Consider the following 20,022-nt stretch of genomic DNA (forward strand, 5'->3'; position numbering starts at 1 on the left):
GAACACAGGAACAGCAGAGCACAGTACTGCTGAGAGCACAGGAACGGCAGAGCACAGGACTGCTGGGAACACAGGAACAGCAGAGCACAGTACTGCTGAGAGCACAGGAACGGCAGAGCACAGGACTGCTGGGAGCACAGGAACAGCAGAGCACAGTACTGCTGGGAGCACAGCAACGGCAGAGCACAGGACTGCTGAGAGCACAGGACTGCTGGGAGCACAGGAACGGCAGAGCACAGGACTGCTGGGCGCACAGGAACGGCAGAGCACAGGACTGCTGGGCGCACAGGAACGGCAGAGCACAGGACTGCTGGGCGCACAGGAACGGCAGAGCACAGGACTGCTGGGAGCACAGGAACGCAGAGCACAGGACTGCTGGGGAGCACAGGAACGGCAGAGCACAGGACTGCTGGGGAGCACAGGAACGGCAGAGCACAGGACTGCTGGGGAGCACAGGAACGGCAGAGCACAGGACTGCTGGGAGCACAGGACTGCTGGGGAGCACAGGACTGCTGGGAGCACAGGACTGCTGGGAGCACAGGAACGGCAGAGCACAGGACTGCTGGGAGCACAGGAACGGCAGAGCACAGGACTGCTGGGAGAACAGGAACGGCAGAGCACAGGACTGCTGGGAGCACAGTAACGGCAGAGCACAGGACTGCTGGGGAGCACAGGAACGGCAGAGCACAGGACTGCTGGGAGCACAGGAACGGCAGAGCACAGGACTGCTGGGAGAACAGGAACAGCAGAGCACAGGACTGCTGGGACCACAGGAACGGCAGAGCACAGGACTGCTGGGAGCACAGGACTGCTGGGAGCACAGGACTGCTGGGAGCACAGGACTGCTGGGAGCACAGGACTGCTGGGAGCACAGGACTGCTGGGAGCACAGGACTGTTGGGAGCACAGGAACGGCAGAGCACAGGACTGCTGGGAGCACAGGACTGCTGGGAGCACAGGAACGGCAGAGCACAGGACTGCTGGGAGCACAGTAACGGCAGAGCACAGGACTGCTGGGGAGCACAGGAACGGCAGAGCACAGGACTGCTGGGGAGCACAGGAACGGCAGAGCACAGGACTGCTGGGGAGCACAGGACTGCTGGGAGCACAGGAACGCAGAGCACAGGACTGCTGGGGAGCACAGGAACGGCAGAGCACAGGACTGCTGGGGAGCACAGGAACGGCAGAGCACAGGACTGCTGGGGAGCACAGGAACGGCAGAGCACAGGACTGCTGGGAGCACAGGACTGCTGGGGAGCACAGGACTGCTGGGAGCACAGGACTGCTGGGAGCACAGGAACGGCAGAGCACAGGACTGCTGGGAGCACAGGAACGGCAGAGCACAGGACTGCTGGGAGAACAGGAACGGCAGAGCACAGGACTGCTGGGAGCACAGTAACGGCAGAGCACAGGACTGCTGGGGAGCACAGGAACGGCAGAGCACAGGACTGCTGGGGAGCACAGGAACGGCAGAGCACAGGACTGCTGGGGAGCACAGGAACAGCAGAGCACAGGACTGCTGGGAGCACATCACTGTGCTCAAAAAGCAACATGTCACTTATTTGGTGCGCTGTGGATGCTGCTCCCACTCTGTCTATGAGAGAGGCGGCATCCAGAGCACATGAAATCAGCATCTATTCTGCAGACACACTGCATTCATTACACAGTATTTCTGCAGCGATTTGAAGCGCACATGCACTGCCAAATCTCTGCAGAATTTTCAACATGGACACTACGCAACGTGCGCACATAGCCTTACACAGAAATGACAGAGCTGGTGGAAGCACAAAATCGTCAGAACACAAGACTGTTGAGAACACAGGAACCACAGAACACAGGACTGCTGGGAACACAGGAACAGCAGAGCACAGTACTGCTGAGAGCACAGGAACGGCAGAGCACAGGACTGCTGGGAACACAGGAACAGCAGAGCACAGTACTGCTGAGAGCACAGGAACGGCAGAGCACAGGACTGCTGGGAGCACAGGAACAGCAGAGCACAGGAACGGCAGAGCACAGGACTGCTGGGAGCACAGGAACGGCAGAGCACAGGACTGCTGGGAGCACAGGAACGGCAGAGCACAGGACTGCTGGGAGAACAGGAACGGCAGAGCACAGGACTGCTGGGAGCACAGTAACGGCAGAGCACAGGACTGCTGGGGAGCACAGGAACGGCAGAGCACAGGACTGCTGGGGAGCACAGGAACAGCAGAGCACAGGACTGCTGGGAGCACAGGAACGGCAGAGCACAGGACTGCTGGGAGCACAGGAACGGCAGAGCACAGGACTGCTGGGAGCACAGGACTGCTGGGAGCACAGGAACGGCAGAGCACAGGACTGCTGGGAGCACAGTAACGGCAGAGCACAGGACTGCTGGGGAGCACAGGAACGGCAGAGCACAGGACTGCTGGGGAGCACAGGAACGGCAGAGCACAGGACTGCTGGGGAGCACAGGAACGGCAGAGCACAGGACTGCTGAGGAGCACAGGAACGGCAGAGCACAGGACTGCTGAGGAGCACAGGAACGGCAGAGCACAGGACTGCTGGGAGCACAGGACTGCTGGGAGCACAGGACTGCTGGGAGCACAGGACTGCTGGGAGCACAGGAACGGCAGAGCACAGGACTGCTGGGAGCACAGTAACGGCAGAGCACAGGACTGCTGGGGAGCACAGGAACGGCAGAGCACAGGACTGCTGGGGAGCACAGGAACGGCAGAGCACAGGACTGCTGGGGAGCACAGGAACGGCAGAGCACAGGACTGCTGAGGAGCACAGGAACGGCAGAGCACAGGACTGCTGAGGAGCACAGGAACGGCAGAGCACAGGACTGCTGGGAGCACAGGACTGCTGGGAGCACAGGACTGCTGGGAGCACAGGACTGCTGGGAGCACAGGAACGGCAGAGCACAGGACTGCTGGGAGCACAGGAACGGCAGAGCACAGGACTGCTGGGAGCACTGTTATAGAGCACCATAGGACATGTAGAAACGCACAACTAGACAATCTTTTCATGCATGATAAATCTACCTCTAATTGTTTCTAAAGTGATACGCTGATTGGCTGTGACCAGTCATAGACATTTAAAAAAAAAAAAAAAGCACGCTGCTTCCCTCAGTCTTCAAGGCACTTACACACAATACTGATTGTGAGTCTTTGTAAATTAAGTAAATTGTAAATTAAGCTTGGCTTCCACTTATGAAGGCCCAAGGAAACCAATTTTAAGTTGTATATATTGTAACCTGAGGGTCCACAGTATAAGTATTAAGAGACTATTGTGTGCTGCTGGTAGGGCCGGGTGCCACATATGTTATACCTGTGAGAGCAGTGTCCGTTCCCATATTGGCTACTTTTATTGTATTCCCAATGTCCCTTGCTCCTAGATGTGGACTCGGCCCTGTGGAGTGATTTCAGCAGTGACGCTCTGGAATTTGAAGCCGAGTCGTGGAGCTCAGTCGTGGATTCGTCTTTCTGTCTTAAGCAAGAAAAAAATGTCATCAAGAGACAAGATGTTATATTTGGTAAGTTATTTTGCAAGAACAAATTAGGGAAGTAAATAAGCAGAACATGAAAAAATCCTATATCTCAGATTGTTTATCCTAGTTTTACATTTTCTCATGAGATTTTTTTGTAGTTTATTTGGTAATATGGTATATATTTTCTATACATTGGTAAGAAGTCAGCTGACAGATGCTCTTTATCTCTTAAGGCCCCGTCACACACAACGAGATCGCTAACGAGATCGTTGCTGAGTCACAGTTTGTGACGTAGCAATCGATCTCGCCAGCGATCTCGTTATGTGTGACACCTACCAGCGATCAGGCCCCTGCTGTAAGATCGCTAGTCGTTGCCGAATGGATCGGACCATTTTCTTCAAAGGTGATGTCCTGCTGGGTAGGAAGCATTGCTCTGTTTGACACCTAACAACGACCTCCTAACAGGGTCCCACCGCCACCGAGATCGTTATACAGGTCGCTCATCGTTACTGCATCGTTGGTAAGGTCTGACTGTGTGACATCTCACCAGCGACCTCCCAGCGACTTACCAGTGATCCTTATCAGGTCGTATCGTTGTTGGGATCGCTGGTACGTCGTTGTTTGTGACTGGGCCTTTACTCACCCCCTTAACTGACTTACAAGAGAACAAACGGATTAACTCCCTCGCAATGCAGCCTATTATCATTTTTGCGTTTTAGTTTTTCTTCCCTCACCTTCTTCCGAAAGCTCTTTTACACGCTGCGACATCACTAACTATATATCGTCAGGGTCACATCGTTAGTGACGCACATCCGGCGCCGTTAGCGACATTGCAGCGTGTGACACCAATGAGCGACGATCAACGAGCGCAAAAAACGTGAAAAATCGTTGCTCATTGACACGTCGTTCGTTTCCTTAATATTGTTGCTGCTGCAGGTACGATGTTGTTCGTCATTCCTGCGGCAGCACACATTGCTATGTGTGACTCCGCAGGAACAACGAACATCTCCTTACCTGCGTCCACCGGCAATGAGGAAGGAAGGAGGTGGGCGGCATGTTCCGGCCGCACATTTCCGCCTCTCCGCTTCTATTGGACGGCTGCCGTGTGAAGCCGCACGAACCGCCCACTTAGAAAGGAGGCGGTTCGCCGGCCAGAGCAACGTCACAGGGAAGGTAAGTCCGTGTGACTGGTGTTAGCGATGTTGTGCGCCACGGGCAGCGATTTGCCTGTGTCGCACAACCGACGGGGGTGGGTACGCTCGCTAGCGATATCGGTACTGATATTGCAGCGTGTAAAGTACCCTATAGTCATAGGAATACGTTTTCTTTTTCGCTCCTAATTGGGAGACCCAGACAGTGGGTGTATAGCTACTGCCTCTGGAGGCCGCACAAAGAACTACACTTAAAAGTGTAAGGCCCCTCCCCTTCTGGCTATACACCCTCCCGTAGGAGTACGGATTCCTCAGTTTTAGCTTTGTGCGAAGGAGGTCAGACACGCACGCATAGCTCCATTGTTTTTAGTCAGCAGCAGCTGCTGACTATGTCGGATGGAAGAAAAGAGGGCCCATACAGGGCTCCCAGCATGCTCCCTTCTCACCCCACTGTATGTCGGAGGTGTTTGTAAGGTTGAGGTACCCATTGCGGGTACGGCGGCTGGAGCCCACATGCTGATTCCTTCCCCATCCCTTTTTACAGGGCTCTGGGTGAAGTGGGATTTACTGGTCTCCAGGCACTGAGACCGTGCTCCATCTACAGCCCCTGGAGAAGATGCTGGATGGAGCGGAGTACATCAGGGACATGGCCCTGCTTCCTCAAGGTACTCTGTGTCCCCGTGCATTTCGCGCTCACACCGCAGCATGCTGGGTGTTGTAGTGCGCCGGGGGACATCAGCGCTGCGGCGCTTGTGCCATGGCCTCATTCAGCGAAGCAGGCACACTTTTGGGAAACGGTCGCGCCGGCCGCTGGGACTGCGGCGCGGCTGGCACTTGTGGTGCACCGGGGACTTCAGCGCGGGCCGCGCTTTTACGGCGGCCGCGCTGATAACTCGAGTCCCCGGCTTTTGCGGCCTAGTTCCGTTCGTTCCCACCCCCAGACCTGCCAGTCAGGAGAGGGGCGGGACGCTGGTCAGTGCATCAGCGCTGAGGGCTGGAGTCGTTTTTACATACTCCAGCCCTCACAATAGGCACAGAGGGGACACTGTTTCCCGCACTTTTGTTTGGGAACTCCCACGGACCGCCCCTCTCCACAGACGCCGGCAGCCATTCCTGCTGACACGCTGAGCTGCAGAGGGGAGCCGGGGAGACCCAGACAAGGAATTCTGCGCCTCTTACCCGCTATTCAGCGGGCGGTAAGCAGCCCTCAGGGCTCACCCCCTCTTGTGCCAGTAGTAATCTTAGTATTTTGTTCCTGCAAATACTTTGTACTGCATAGCGCTGGTCGCCCTTTGGCTATAGACTCTCTCACATTGCAGAGAGCCAACAGCATGTCGTCCACAAAACGCAAGGGTGCCAAGGCACAGACATTATATGCTTCCTGTACCGCATGTGGGACTTTTCTACCGGCAGGCTCCACTGACCCCCATTGTGTGCAGTGCTCGGCCCCTGCGGCACTTGCACAGTCGGGACCTCTGCTGGACGTGACCCAGGGTGTACCACCTGTGAATGCTGTCCAGGTGACAGGAACTGAGTTTACAGCTTTTGCTGACAGAATGTCTCTCACTATGTCACAAATTCTTGACACATTGCGAGCTAGGCCTGTACTTCAGGCCACGGACACTGTGCAATCATTGCCCCCTGGTCCCCCTCAGCTGAATTACCTCCAAGCTCCGGGACGGGCACATACACCTCAGGGTGAAGACTCTGACTCGGACGATGGCCCCAGGCAACCTAAGCGGGCTCGCTATGAGGGGCCTTCACATTCATCTCAATGGTCAGGATCCCAGCGAGATGAATCTATGGGTGATGAGGCGGACGTAACTGATCAGGATTCTGATCCTGGGACCGCTCTCAATCTAGATACACCAGATGGTGACGCCATAGTTAATGATCTTATAGCGTCCATCAATAAGATGTTAAATATTTCCCCACCAGCTCCTCTTGTAGAGGAGTCAGCTTCGCAGCACGAGAGAATCCATTTCAGATATCCTAAGCGTACATTAAGCACTTTTCTGGACCACGCTGACTTTAGAGACGCAATCCAGAAACCCCACGCTTATCCGGAAAGGCGTTTTTCTAAACGGCTTAAAGATACACGCTATCCTTTTCCCCCTGAGGTGGTCAAGGGTTGGACCCAGTGTCCAAAAGTGGATCCTCCAATTTCCAGGCTTGCAGCTAGATCCTTGGTTGCAGTTGAAGATGGAGCGGCACTTAAAGATGCCACTGACAGGCAGATGGAGCTCTGGCTGAAATCCATCTATGAAGCGATTGGAGCGTCGTTAGCGCCATCTTTTGCTGCCGTATGGGCACTCCAAGCTATCTCAGCCGGGCTTGTGCAAGTCGACTCAGTCACACGTGCATTTGCCCCGCAGGTAGCACCATTGACCTCGCAAATGGCGGCATTCGCGTCGTACGCAATTAATGCTGTTCTTGACGCTACAAGCCGCACGGCAGTGGCGTCAGCCAACTCCGTTGTTTTGCGTAGGGCCCTGTGGTTGAGACATTGGAAGGCAGATTCTCATTCCAAGAAGTGCTTAACCAATTTGCCTTTTTCTCGTGACCGATTGTTTGGAGAGCGTTTGGATGAAATCATCAAACACTCCAAGGGTAAGGACTCATCCTTACCGCAACACAGACAAAACAAACCCCAACAGAGGAAGGGTCAGTCTGGTTATCGGTCCTTTCGAGGACCGGGCAGGTCCCAATTCGCCTCGTCAAAAAAGACTCAAAAAGACCAGAGACGCTCAGATTCTTGGAGGTCTCAGTCACGCCCAAAAAGGACAGCCGGAGGAACCGTTGCCAAGACGGCGTCCTCCTGACTTGCAGTCTCCGATTCCCACACCCTCGGTCGGTGGGAGGCTTTCCCACTTTGGCGACATTTGGCTGTCACGCGTCAAAGACCGTTGGGTGAGGGATATTCTGTCTCACGGGTACAGGATAGAGTTCAGTTCTCGTCCGCCAACTCGTTTCTTCAGAACTTCTCCACCACCAGACCGAGCCGATGCTCTGTTGCAGGCGGTGGCCGCTCTAAAGGCGGAAGGAGTGGTGACCTCCGTCCCTCTTCAGGAACAAAGTCACGGTTTTTACTCCAATCTGTTTGTGGTCCCAAAAAAGGACGGATCGTATCGACCCGTCCTGGATCTAAAGTTGCTCAACAGACACGTAAAAGTCAGGAGGTTCCGGATGGAATCCCTACGCTCCGTCATAGCCTCAATGTCTCAAGGAGATTTTCTAGCATCAATAGATATCAAAGATGCGTATCTCCACGTGCCGATTGCGCCAGAGCATCAGCGTTTCCTACGCTTCGTCATACACGACGAACACCTGCAGTTCGTAGCGTTACCTTTCGGTCTGGCAACAGCCCCCCGGGTCTTCACCAAGGTCATGGCAGCAGTAGTAGCTGTTCTGCACTCGCAAGGTCACTCGGTCATCCCGTATCTAGACGACCTGCTTATAAAGGCACCCTCTCAAGAGGCATGCCAACACAGTCTGAAGGTGGCACTAGACACTCTCCAGAGTTTCGGGTGGATTATCAACTTTCCAAAGTCTCATCTAACCCCGACCCAATCTCTGACTTATCTTGGCATGGAGTTTCATACTCTCTCAGCGATAGTGAAGCTTCCACTGGACAAGCAGTGTTCGCTACGGACAGGAGTGCAATCTCTCCTTCAGAGCCAGTCGCACTCACTGAGGCGCCTCATGCATTTCCTAGGAAAGATGGTAGCAGCAATGGAGGCGGTCCCGTTCGCGCAGTTTCATCTGCGCCCTCTACAATGGGACATTCTACGCCAATGGGATGGGAAATCGACGTCCCTCGACAGGACTGTCTCCCTCTCTCAGACTGCCAAGGACTCTCTGCGTTGGTGGCTTCTCCCCACCTCATTGTCACAGGGAAAGTCGTTCCTTCCCCCGTCCTGGGCAGTGGTCACGACGGATGCGAGCCTATCAGGGTGGGGAGCGGTGTTTCTCCACCACAGGGCTCAGGGGACGTGGACTCAGGAAGAGTCCACCCTGCAGATCAATGTTCTGGAAATCAGAGCAATCTATCTTGCTCTGCGAGCCTTCCAACAATGGCTGGAAGGCAAGCAGATTCGGATTCAGTCGGACAATTCCACGGCGGTGGCGTACATCAACCACCAAGGGGGAACACGCAGTCGCCAAGCCTTTCAGGAAGTCCGGCGGATTTTGACGTGGGTGGAAAGCAAAGCGTCCACCATATCGGCAGTTCACATCCCAGGCGTGGAAAACTGGGAAGCAGACTTTCTCAGTCGCCAGGGCATGGACGCAGGAGAATGGTCCCTTCACCCGGACGTGTTTCAGCAGATCTGTTGCCGCTGGGGGACGCCGGACGTCGATCTGATGGCGTCACGGCACAACAACAAGGTCCCAGTTTTCATGGCACGGTCTCACGATCACCGAGCGCTGGCGGCAGACGCCTTGGTTCAGGATTGGTCGCAATTCCGACTCCCCTATGTGTTCCCACCTCTAGCATTGTTACCCAGAGTTCTCCGGAAAATCAGGTCCGACTGCCATCGAGCCATTCTCGTCGCTCCAGACTGGCCAAGAAGGTCGTGGTACCCGGATCTGTGGCATCTCACGGTAGGCCAACCGTGGGCACTACCAGACCGTCCAGATTTGCTGTCTCAAGGGCCGTTTTTCCATCTGAATTCTGCGGCCCTGAACCTGACTGTGTGGCCATTGAGTCCTGGATCCTAGCGGCCTCAGGTTTATCTCATGAAGTTGTTGCCACAATGAGACAGGCTAGAAAACCATCCTCAGCTAAGATCTATCACAGGACGTGGAAGATATTCTTAGCTTGGTGCTTGGCTCAAGGGTTTTCTCCCTGGCCATTTGCATTGCCAATTTTTCTTTCCTTCCTGCAGTCTGGGTTGGAAAAAGGTTTGTCGCTTAGCTCTCTTAAGGGTCAAGTCTCCGCGCTATCCGTATTCTTTCAGAAGCGCTTGGCACGGCTTTCTAAAGTACGCACGTTTCTCCAAGGAGTTTGTCATATCGTTCCTCCTTACAGACGGCCATTGGAACCCTGGGATCTAAACAAGGTTCTCATTGCTCTCCAGAAGCCGCCTTTCGAGCCTTTGAAAGAGGTTTCCCTTTCTCGGCTTTCACAAAAAGTAGTTTTTCTTGTGGCGGTCACGTCTCTTCGAAGAGTGTCCGAGCTAGCGGCGTTATCTTGCAAATCTCCCTTCCTGGTGTTTCACCAAGACAAGGTAGTACTGCGTCCAATTCCAGAGTTTTCTCCCAAGGTGGTTTCTTCCTTTCATCTCAATCAGGATATCACTTTGCCATCTTTGTGTCCGCATCCAGTTCACCAATTTGAAAAAGGTTTACATCTGTTGGACCTGGTGAGAGCACTCAGGATTTACATTTCTCGCACGGCGTCTCTACGCCGTTCTGATGCGCTCTTTGTCCTAGTCGCTGGTCAGCATAAGGGATCGCAAGCTTCCAAATCCACCCTGGCGCGGTGGATCAAGGAACCAATTCTTCACACATACCGTTCTGCTGGGCTTCCGATTCCATCTGGACTGAAGGCCCATTCTACCAGAGCCGTGGGTGCGTCCTGGGCATTGCGGCATCAGGCTACGGCTCAGCAGGTGTGCCAGGCGGCTACCTGGTCGAGTCTGCACACGTTTACCAAACACTATCAAGTGCATACCTACGCTTCGGCAGATGCCAGCCTAGGTAGACAGGTCCTTCAGGCGGCGGTGGCCCACCTGTAGGAAAGGGCTGTCTGACAGCCCGTTCATGTGGTATCTTTTTACCCACCCAGGGACTGCTTTTGGACGTCCCACTGTCTGGGTCTCCCAATTAGGAGCGAAAAAGAAGAAGGGAATTTTGTTTACTTACCGTAAATTCCTTTTCTTCTAGCTCCAATTGGGAGACCCAGCACCCGCCCTATTTGTTCTTAGGGTTTCGTTTTTCGGGTGCACATGTTGTTCATGTTGTTTCTTAAGTTCTCCGATCTTGTTATCGGATTGAATTTGTTTTTGAAACTGTTATTGGCTTTCCTCCTTCTTGCTTTGGTACTAAAACTGAGGAATCCGTACTCCTACGGGAGGGTGTATAGCCAGAAGGGGAGGGGCCTTACACTTTTAAGTGTAGTTCTTTGTGCGGCCTCCAGAGGCAGTAGCTATACACCCACTGTCTGGGTCTCCCAATTGGAGCTAGAAGAAAAGGAATTTACGGTAAGTAAACAAAATTCCCTTCTTTGCTGTATGGGTTGTATATATAGACAATTTTTATCATATAATTTACTGAAAAATGGCTAAGCAGGATGAACTGGTGAAAAAATGCAATTCCTCCGTATTTTTTGGATTTTATTTTTACAGTGTTCATTATGCAGTAAAAATAACCTGCCAATGTGACTCTTCAGCTCAGTAGAAATATGAGGTTAACAGAGTTTCCGAGCCTGGTTAAAAATAAAAGAAAAAAAATTGTGTTTTTTTTTTTCCTGTCTTTTTGTTTTGGTTGATGATGCCACATGAGGGTTTAGTTTTTGACATTCTTATTAATACCCTTTGGGGTACATATGACATTTTAAAAGCGGTCTTATTGCATTTTTTGGGAAGGTGTAGCAACTTTAACACTGTCAAGTATTTTTTCTTCACTTTAAAGAGTTTGCCGCTTGTGATTATTTTTTTTTAATTGTGATCGATTAAAATAAAATTCTGAAATTATTATTTACTGATATGGCAATACCAAACGTTTAGTTTTTTAAACTGGGAAAAGCCATTCAATCAAACTTTTCTTTTTTTGGATATATTTTTATAAACATTTTTGATTTTTTTAAAATTTTTAGTCTCTTGGAGGACTTGAACCTGCAAGCTTACAATTGCTTGTTCTTCATATTGCAATACTACTGCATTGTAAAATATGATGAAATGATGGCCTACTTGGAAGCCCAACCTGTGGCTAGATTTTATAGGAGTTTCAACCTGCTGCTTTACAACCCAGCAGCAATCCACAACTGTGCTGCTTTAAGAAGAAGACCCCAAAACGTCACACAATCGGAACTGCAAAAGATTTCTACACCTTCCACTGGGGCTTCTTTTAGATTCGAACTTCTGGTTTCTACAGGAAACACCTGTAAATACCCACAATGGTTAGCCACCGACCCAAAAGGTCTTTTTTTTTTTTTTTTTATTTCCATATTGGCAAATGTTTTTTTTTTTTTTGCATATTACACTCTGTATTATAAATAATAAAAAAAAAATTGAAATCTTGCAATTGAGAAAATGTTTAGTATCTTAGCCTCTGTTATTTTAGAAAATCAACATACAACTAACCATAATGGGCAAACTCTGACCCTATGTTTTGTATTGAAGCAGCTAGTGAGTGTGTGCATGGGGGTCATCGTGAAGGAAGGGGAAGCAGGTCATCTGCGACAGCACCTATTGTGATTGGTTAGTCCTGTTTTAGCAGCTGTATATAGATATGTCACCTGTCATTGTAATCCTGCCTTTGATGGTAAGAAGTCTGCTGAAAATTCTGCTTGAAAGGACAGGAAGTATAAGGCTGCGTGCCCACGATCAGTGTTTTCAGCGTTTTGTATGCAGCGTCCAAAACGCTGCATTGTACAGTACAAGCACAGTAGATGGGATTTATAGACATCCTCTTCCCACTGGGCGTGTATGGCCCACAACGTAAACTGACCTGCGATGCGGCTTCCCACGCCGCAAGCATGTTAATTCTTTGGTGCAGTTGCAACCGGTCTCCATAGGGAGAACACAAACGAGACACCGCAACGCCCCGAACTCTTATCGTGGGTACAGGCAGCTGCGGTATCCTACGTTGTCCTGCAGAAGAGACTCGCAGCTCCGCAGGTCAGGGCCCTCTTCATCTAGGATGCAGCGGGTCATTATTGTGGGCACGTACCTTAAGTCTACAAAAATCCCAGTGGTCACAGTGAAAATTGCAAAATATCTTATTGCTATTAATATTATATTTTTTTAATACATGTAACACAAAAAACTGATTTAAACAATAGGTAATTTTCTGATATCTGGCCTACAAGACGTTCTATTACTAGAAGAGTTGAGGAAATCCATTTTTCCTCACTGTCTAGGGTTTGTTCCTGTTTATGTTCTTCAAAGAGACATTTTCAGACTCTATCCAGTAATGTTTATAGTTCTTTGGCAAATGGTTTCTTTCCATTGGTGGAATATAAACAGAGGATTACAAAGTTTCTTTGGTTTTCCTTTCGAATAATCGTCTGGAGATGAAAGCTGGAAATCCTGCATCCTGATAGAAAAAGTTTTGTTCAGGTCAAACACAATTCCATGCCCCTGCCAGGTCGGCTTCATTCCTGGAAGATCTGAAGGACATATTCCAGTTGTTTTATAACCTGAGTACTATGCTTAGATGTCAGATGAGAGAATTAATATGTCGAAGAATGAAGCATAGTCATTTGTGCACAAAAATTATATGTCCTACAGAAGGTCTGGTCTCCTAGAATGGCGTCACGTTCCTACTGAAACGTTCTATGGAGAAGGTCTAGTGGCTGTGTTAGAAATTTGATTTAACAAGTATACATATTGTTCTACAGTGCACTGATACATGGAAACTGATTTGTATTTCTCCAGAAGAAAGACGCGGTCTTCAGAGCAATTTATGGGCTGTAGCGACCCCAGGCGTCATTGTCCAACCTTTCAACATACCTTGTGACATGACTAAGAATCAGTAGTGTAGCCATAGTGTATATGGGAGTTGCAGTCAAACCCGGACACTTGAGTGTAGGAGGGTCCAGAAGGTCACTTTAGTCCATATGAAAAGACTATTACTATTAATATCCTGAGGTCTATGGGGGAATGTTTTTCTATGGGGGAATGTTTTTCTTGGGGAGAGTGCGAATCCTGCGTAAGGAGACCTATAAATCTGGAAGGAGAGGTATGGATCTCGTGAGGTAATGTTTCTCCTTGTGAAGACCACCAGCTCTCTCAGGAAGTCTTATAGGTCAGACATTGCTGTATTGGATAAAAAGGTATGCAAATTAACTCTCCTCTCGAACCAGCAGACTGGTGCTTTAGGCCTGTTTCACACATCAGGCATTTCGCCAGATGCCGGATCCAGCACACATGCAGTAAAGTACATTAATTTACTGTAGAAGCGCGACCCCATGCGGTTGTGTGCTTCATGCACAACCGCATTTGTCTGCATGGTGTCGCGCTTCCAGTGTAAATGAATGTACTGTACTGCATGCATGCCGGATCCGGCATCTGGCGAAATGCCGGATGTGTGAAACGGGACTTAGGCGGGCTTTGCACACTACGACATCGCAGGTGTGATATCGGTGGGGTCAAATCGAAAGTGCCGCACATCAGGCCTCGCAGTCGATATCGTAGTGTGTAAATCCTTTTTGATATGATTAACGAGCACAAAAGCATCGTTATCGTATCATTGGTGTAGGGTCCGACATTTCCATTATTTGGCAGCAGCGACAGGTACGATGTTGTTCCTTGTTTTTGCAGCAGCACACATCGCTGTGGGAGAAGCTGCAGGAGCGAGGAGCATCTCCTACCTGCGTCACCGCGTCTCACGCCGGCTCTGCGGAAGAAAGGAGGGGGGCGGGATGTTTACGTCCCGCTCATCTCCGCCCCTCCGCTTCTATTGGCCGTCTGCCGTGTGACGTCGCTGTGACGCCGTACGACCCGCCCTTGTAGGAAGGAGACAGGTCGCCGGCCAGAGCGACGTCGCAGGGCAGGTGAGTGCATATGAAGCTGCCGTAGCGATAATGTTCGCTACGGCAGCAATCACAAGAAATCGCACCTGCGACGGGGGCGGGGACTATCGCGCTCGGCAGCGTCGGTAACACATTGTTACTGATGTCGCAGCGTGCAAAGCCCGCCTTACCCTTTGAGTATGCACTAGTTTGGCTTAGATCCTTTTGGCCAATTTTCACTAAGTGAAATTTTGGTACAAGGTAATTCAGTTGTCTTACTCCTTCCCAACAAAAATCTTCTATTTATGTTGGGATTAGACTACCGGTAGTAATACGTTTGTATGTTTCACTAACTATACCATGGGCATTGGATTAGGTCATACTAAATGACAAAAAAAAAAATTGTACTTGTAGAAATATAATTAACATATTCCACCTTAATAAAATATTTTTGCACCTTAATAAAATATTTTTGCAACCGGATAATACAAAGTTTGTGCTTAATGAAAAGAAAACCCATTGATTTGGGGGTCAATTTTTTTTATATATATTTTATTTGTGCAGTACAAAACCATTATAACAAGTTTATTGAAAAAAAGATAATTAATTTATCTGAGAATAATAAAGGAAAAACCATACAGATAGTATAGGGCTGATGTAAAGGTCTATTAGAAAAGTCAATGCATAAGCATATATCTTATAGCGTGGCTATATACTCTTGTAGAACATCTCTGATCATGTCACCCATCATACATTCACGTCTCTCCTTATCTCTTACTGTAGCATTTAACTTGTATAACCCCGTCACCCCCGAGCCTATTTTCCCTTTCCTGACCAGGACAATTTTTTATAATTCTGACCATTGTTACTTTACGTGGTAATAATTCTGGAATTCTCACAATGATTCTGAGACTATTTTTTTTTCGTGACATGCACTACATGTAAGGAAACTTTCACGCATCAGGTTTTTTTCCATCAGGCACAATCCGGAAAAAAACGGGTAAAATGGATGCGGTACCATATCCGTTTTATCCCCATAGATTTGCATTGTCACCGGATTGTGCCTGATGGCTTTGCGTTGCATCCGTTTTTTTCCGGATGCGGCAAAATTAATTAAAGCGGCGGCCGGAGGCAACGTATCTTGCAACGTTTTTTTGTCCGGCAAAAAAACTGCATCGTGCCGCATCCGGCCGCTGCGGCGCATTTTTCAATGCATGCCTATGGACGCCGGATGCGGCGCGATGCGGAAAAAACGCATCCGGCCGCCGCATGCGGTTTCTTCCCCTGCGCATGCTCAGTAGCGTGCCGCAAGCGGAAAAAAACGGACGGGCCACATGTAAAAACGTATGCAAAGGATGCGGTGTTTTCGCCGCATCCGTTGCATAGGTTTCACAGCCGGATTGAGCCGCACTGCTCAAACCGGATGTGTGAAAGCAGCCTTAGTGGTAAATTTAGGATGCTATTTTTTGCATTTATTTGTGGAAATATAAAAAAAAAATTGATGAAAATTTTGCAATTTTAAAACTTTGAATTTTTATGCTCTTAAACCAGAGAGTTATGTCACACAAAATTAGTTAATAACATTTCCCACATTTCTAGTTCACATGAGCACAACTTTTGAAACATATTTTTTTTTTGTAGAAAGTTAGGTAGCAAAGTTCATCAGAAATTTCCTATTTTTCCAATAAAATTTACAAAACCATTTTTTTACCGACCACATCACATTTGAAGTGACTTTGAAGGTCCTATATAACAGAAAATACCAATTCTGACACCATTCTAAAACCTGCACCCCTCAAACTACTCAAAACCATATCTAAGAAGTTTATTAACCCTTCAGGTGCTTCACAGGAATTAAAGTAAAAAATGAAAATGATCTTTTTCCCACAAAAATGTTACTTTAAACCCAAATTTTCCATTTTTACAAGGGTAACAGGAGAACATACACCATAAAATTTGTTGTGCAATTTCTCCAAAGTATGCCGATACTCCATATGTGATGGAAATCTACTGTTTGGGCGCACAGCAGGGCTGGGAACGGAAAGAGCATGATTTAACTTTTGGAATGCAAAAATGGCTGAAATAGATAGCGGATGCCATCTGCGTTTGCAAAGCCCCTGATGTGCCTAAATAATGTAAATTCACCAAAAGTCACCCCATTTTTGAAGCTACACCCCTCAAGGAATTTATCTAGAGATGTGCGGTGAGCATCTTGACCCCGCAGGTGCTTCACAGAATTTTATAACATTGAGCCATGAAAATGAAAAAAATATTTTTACCATAAAAATGTTGCTTAAAAACAAATTTTTTGATTATCATAAGGGTAACAGGAGAAATATGGATCATACAATTTGTTGTGCAATTTCTTCTGAGTACGCAATATCCCATATGTAGTGGAAAACTACTGTTTAGGCACACAGCAGGGCTCGGAAACGAAGGAGCACCATTTGATTTTTGAAATGCAAAACTGGCTAAAATAGTTATTGGACGCCATGTCACATTTGGGGAGCCCCTGATCTATCTAAATCCCCCACAAGTGACCCTATTTTAAAAACTAGATCCCCTCAAGGAACTTTATCTTATTGTGTGGTGAAGACCTTAATGTTGAGTTGTGAAAATAAAAAAAATCTATTTTTTCCCACAAAAATGTTGTATTAGCCCCAAATCTTGTATTTACCCAAAGGTGGCAGAAGAAAATGCAGCATAAAATTTGTTGTGCAATTTTTCCTGAGTAGACAGATACCCAATGTGTAATGGAAAACTACTGTTTGGGCGCACGACAGGGCTTGGAAAGGAAGGTGCGCCATTTTGGCTAGAATAGATTGCGGACGGCATGTTTCATTTGATGATCCCCTCACATGCCAAAACAGTGGAAACCTCCCCCCCACATGTGAATCCAATATGAAATCCCTTAAGGAATTAGTATAGGGATGTAGTGAGCCATTTTATTCCTAGGAAGATATTTAATGGAATTTTATAACATTAACTCTGAAAATAAAAATTTACATTTTTTTCCATTAAAATGTTTTGGCTCCAAAGTTTTAATTTTCAAAAAGAGTAATAGGATAAAATGGACCATACAATTTGTCACACAATTTCTCCTGAGTTCGAAATTTTACCACTTTTAACCACAGATTTCCAATTTTCACAAGGGGAGTAGGTAAGACAAAACCCCCAATAATGTATTACATAATTTTTCCTAAACGTGGCAATACCCCACATGTGGCTGTTCAGCACTATTTGGCCGCACCACAGGGTTGGGGAGGGAAGCAGCGCTATTTGACCTTTTGGAACACAGTTTTTTTTCTAGAATAGTTTGTGGACTCAATTTGCAGAGGACCCAAATGCCAGAATAAGAGAAACCCCCTCAAGTGACCACAGTTTGGAAATTACACCCCCACCCCCCCTCGGGGAATTCATCTCCGGATGTAGTGTCGATTTTGATAATGACTGATAAATTCTGGCAGAGAAAGAAGCAGATTTGTCTGATAAGATATATTACACAGTTGCTCATTTTCATGAGTACTATTAATGAATACATCAATATCATCAAGTATCCATGAAAACTATTTATGAAATAAAAATGAAACTGGTGGTCATTTAACAAGATGTGAATGGCAAAGTTGCTTGTTTTTACAAGCAAGTTGCTAATTTGACCATTTATGACATTAAGATATCCCCTTTAACCTCTTCACAATGTTTGATGTACCTTCACATCATGGTCGGATAGGGGTTTCCGACCGATAGGTGCGTCATGGCCATAGTGAGGGGCATCTTGCCAGCAATGCTTTGAAGCTTGTCAGAAGGCGAATCTGCCTCTTCTAGCAGCAAGGTGGAGCGCCCAGTTCTGACCAGCAGCTCAATCATACCACTGCAAATATTTCAAAAGACTGACCTGCACATCCTACAAGTGTGTATAGGTGCCAGCTGAAAAAACCTAGCAAATACAAAATGGATACAGCCGCACACTAAATGCCATCAATGTATAAGGGAACTCTGGTACTGCATTACTGCTATATGAAAAAAAATGAGATTTTTAGTTTATGAATTGGCCAATGCATGTAAGCCCGGAAACCAAACGGCAAGGTAAATCTCAATATTCAATCATACCACTGTTCTAAATTGTTAAAGGGAACTTGTCACCACTTTTTTGGACTATAAGCTGCGGCCACCACCACCGGCTCTTATATACAGCATTCTAACATGCTGTATATAAGAGCCCAGGCTGCTGTGAGAACATAAAAACACTTTATAATACTTACCTAACAGTCGCGCAGTTGGCCATATCGGCGTCTCCGTTCTTCTCCGTTCTCCGGTGCCGCCACCTCTTTTGGCCATCTTTGTTTTCCTTCTCTAGCCGTGGTGCATGACGCGTCCGACGTCATACACACTCGCTGGCATTCAGGTCCTGAGCAGGGCAGATCAAAGTATTGTAGTGCGCCTGCGCAGGACCGGCGAGTGTGTATGACGTAGACGTGTCATGCACACAGGCTTCAGAAAGAGGACGAAGATGGCCGAAAGAGGAGGCGCCGGCATCAGAGAACGGAGTCGCTCATATGGCCAACTGCGTGACCATTAGGTAAGTATTATAAAGTGTTTTTATGTTCTCACAGCGGCCTGGGCTCTTATATACAGCATGTTGGAATGCTGTATATAAGAGCCCGGTGGTGGTGGCTGCAGCTTATAGGCCGAAAAAGTGGTGACAGGTTCCCTTTTAATGATTTACAAGTGCAATATCCCTGGCAAGCAGGAAACCAGAAGACTTGGGAGTCGTGCGCCCCCGCAGGTAGAAGATAGGAAAATTCCTTTACATTTTTTATCATCTGTAACCATGGTGACATAGTTTGGAATAAGTAGTAGTTATTATTATTGGCCTTTTGAGCAAAAATAACTTCATGGCACAGTATGTCTTTATCGATATTTAGCAACTAGAAATAGCTGGATCATCCCTCGAAAGACTTGCATATTTACTGTATATAAGAAATACAAGATAGATATGTTCTAATCTGCTCACAGTATCTAAAGAGTTTGGTACATCTCCAAAACCTGTGGATCACGTCTGCACTATTAGGGTAAGGACAAGGTGAGTAAAACGCAATGAGTGGAATGCGATAAAAAAAAAAAAAAAAATCGCATTACACTCGGACCCATGTTACTTTAAGGGGTCGTTCCCATATACAATTTTTTTTTTTCCTCAGCCGAGACCAAGTTAACAGTTGCAGCAAATTGTGGGTAAAATCCGATCCGTATTCATTGGCACCCATACAAGTCTATGGGTGCGAGTGAAACATTATACTGCACTCTGATGACACCGGAGTACAATGTGATAATCGCATCAGCTGGCAATGGAGTAGATAGATAGGGAGATTAATCCATCCCTCTCCTCTTCAGCTGTGATCTGATCGCAGGATCTGCTCACAATATGACACTTGGCTTTCACTCGCAGCAGAGCAGGAGCCGAGGGTCATTAGTATATTGCATCCAATGCTCTCACATCGCATGCCATACGTTTGTGTAGCCCCAGCCTTAAGGCTCAGTCACACTAAACAACTTACCAGCGATCCCAACAACGATACAACCTGATAGGGATCGCTGGTAAGTTGCTAGGAGGTCGCTGGTGAGATGTCACACTAAGCGACGCTCCAGCGATCCCACCAGCAACCTGACCTGGCAGGGATCGCTGGAGCGTCGCTACACGTGGAAGCATGCTGTGCTTGGTAACTA

At 48.2% G+C, this 20,022-nt stretch overlaps 1 protein-coding gene across 3 annotated transcripts in view; it reads left to right on the top strand.

Annotated features, from left to right (window-relative positions):
- ARHGEF28 (Rho guanine nucleotide exchange factor 28) overlaps window positions 1-20,022 on the top strand; it is a 345,613-nt gene that overhangs the window by 271,589 nt on the left and 54,002 nt on the right. For all 3 annotated transcript variants that reach the window (XM_075325325.1, XM_075325342.1, XM_075325333.1), the window contains one exon: window positions 3,379-3,516. In XM_075325325.1, the coding sequence (XP_075181440.1) occupies window positions 3,379-3,516 (138 nt within the window). The remainder of the gene's footprint in view (window positions 1-3,378; window positions 3,517-20,022) is intronic.

Source organism: Anomaloglossus baeobatrachus, chromosome 1 (genome assembly GCF_048569485.1).
Source record: "Anomaloglossus baeobatrachus isolate aAnoBae1 chromosome 1, aAnoBae1.hap1, whole genome shotgun sequence".
Classification (NCBI taxonomy): domain Eukaryota; kingdom Metazoa; phylum Chordata; class Amphibia; order Anura; family Aromobatidae; genus Anomaloglossus; species Anomaloglossus baeobatrachus.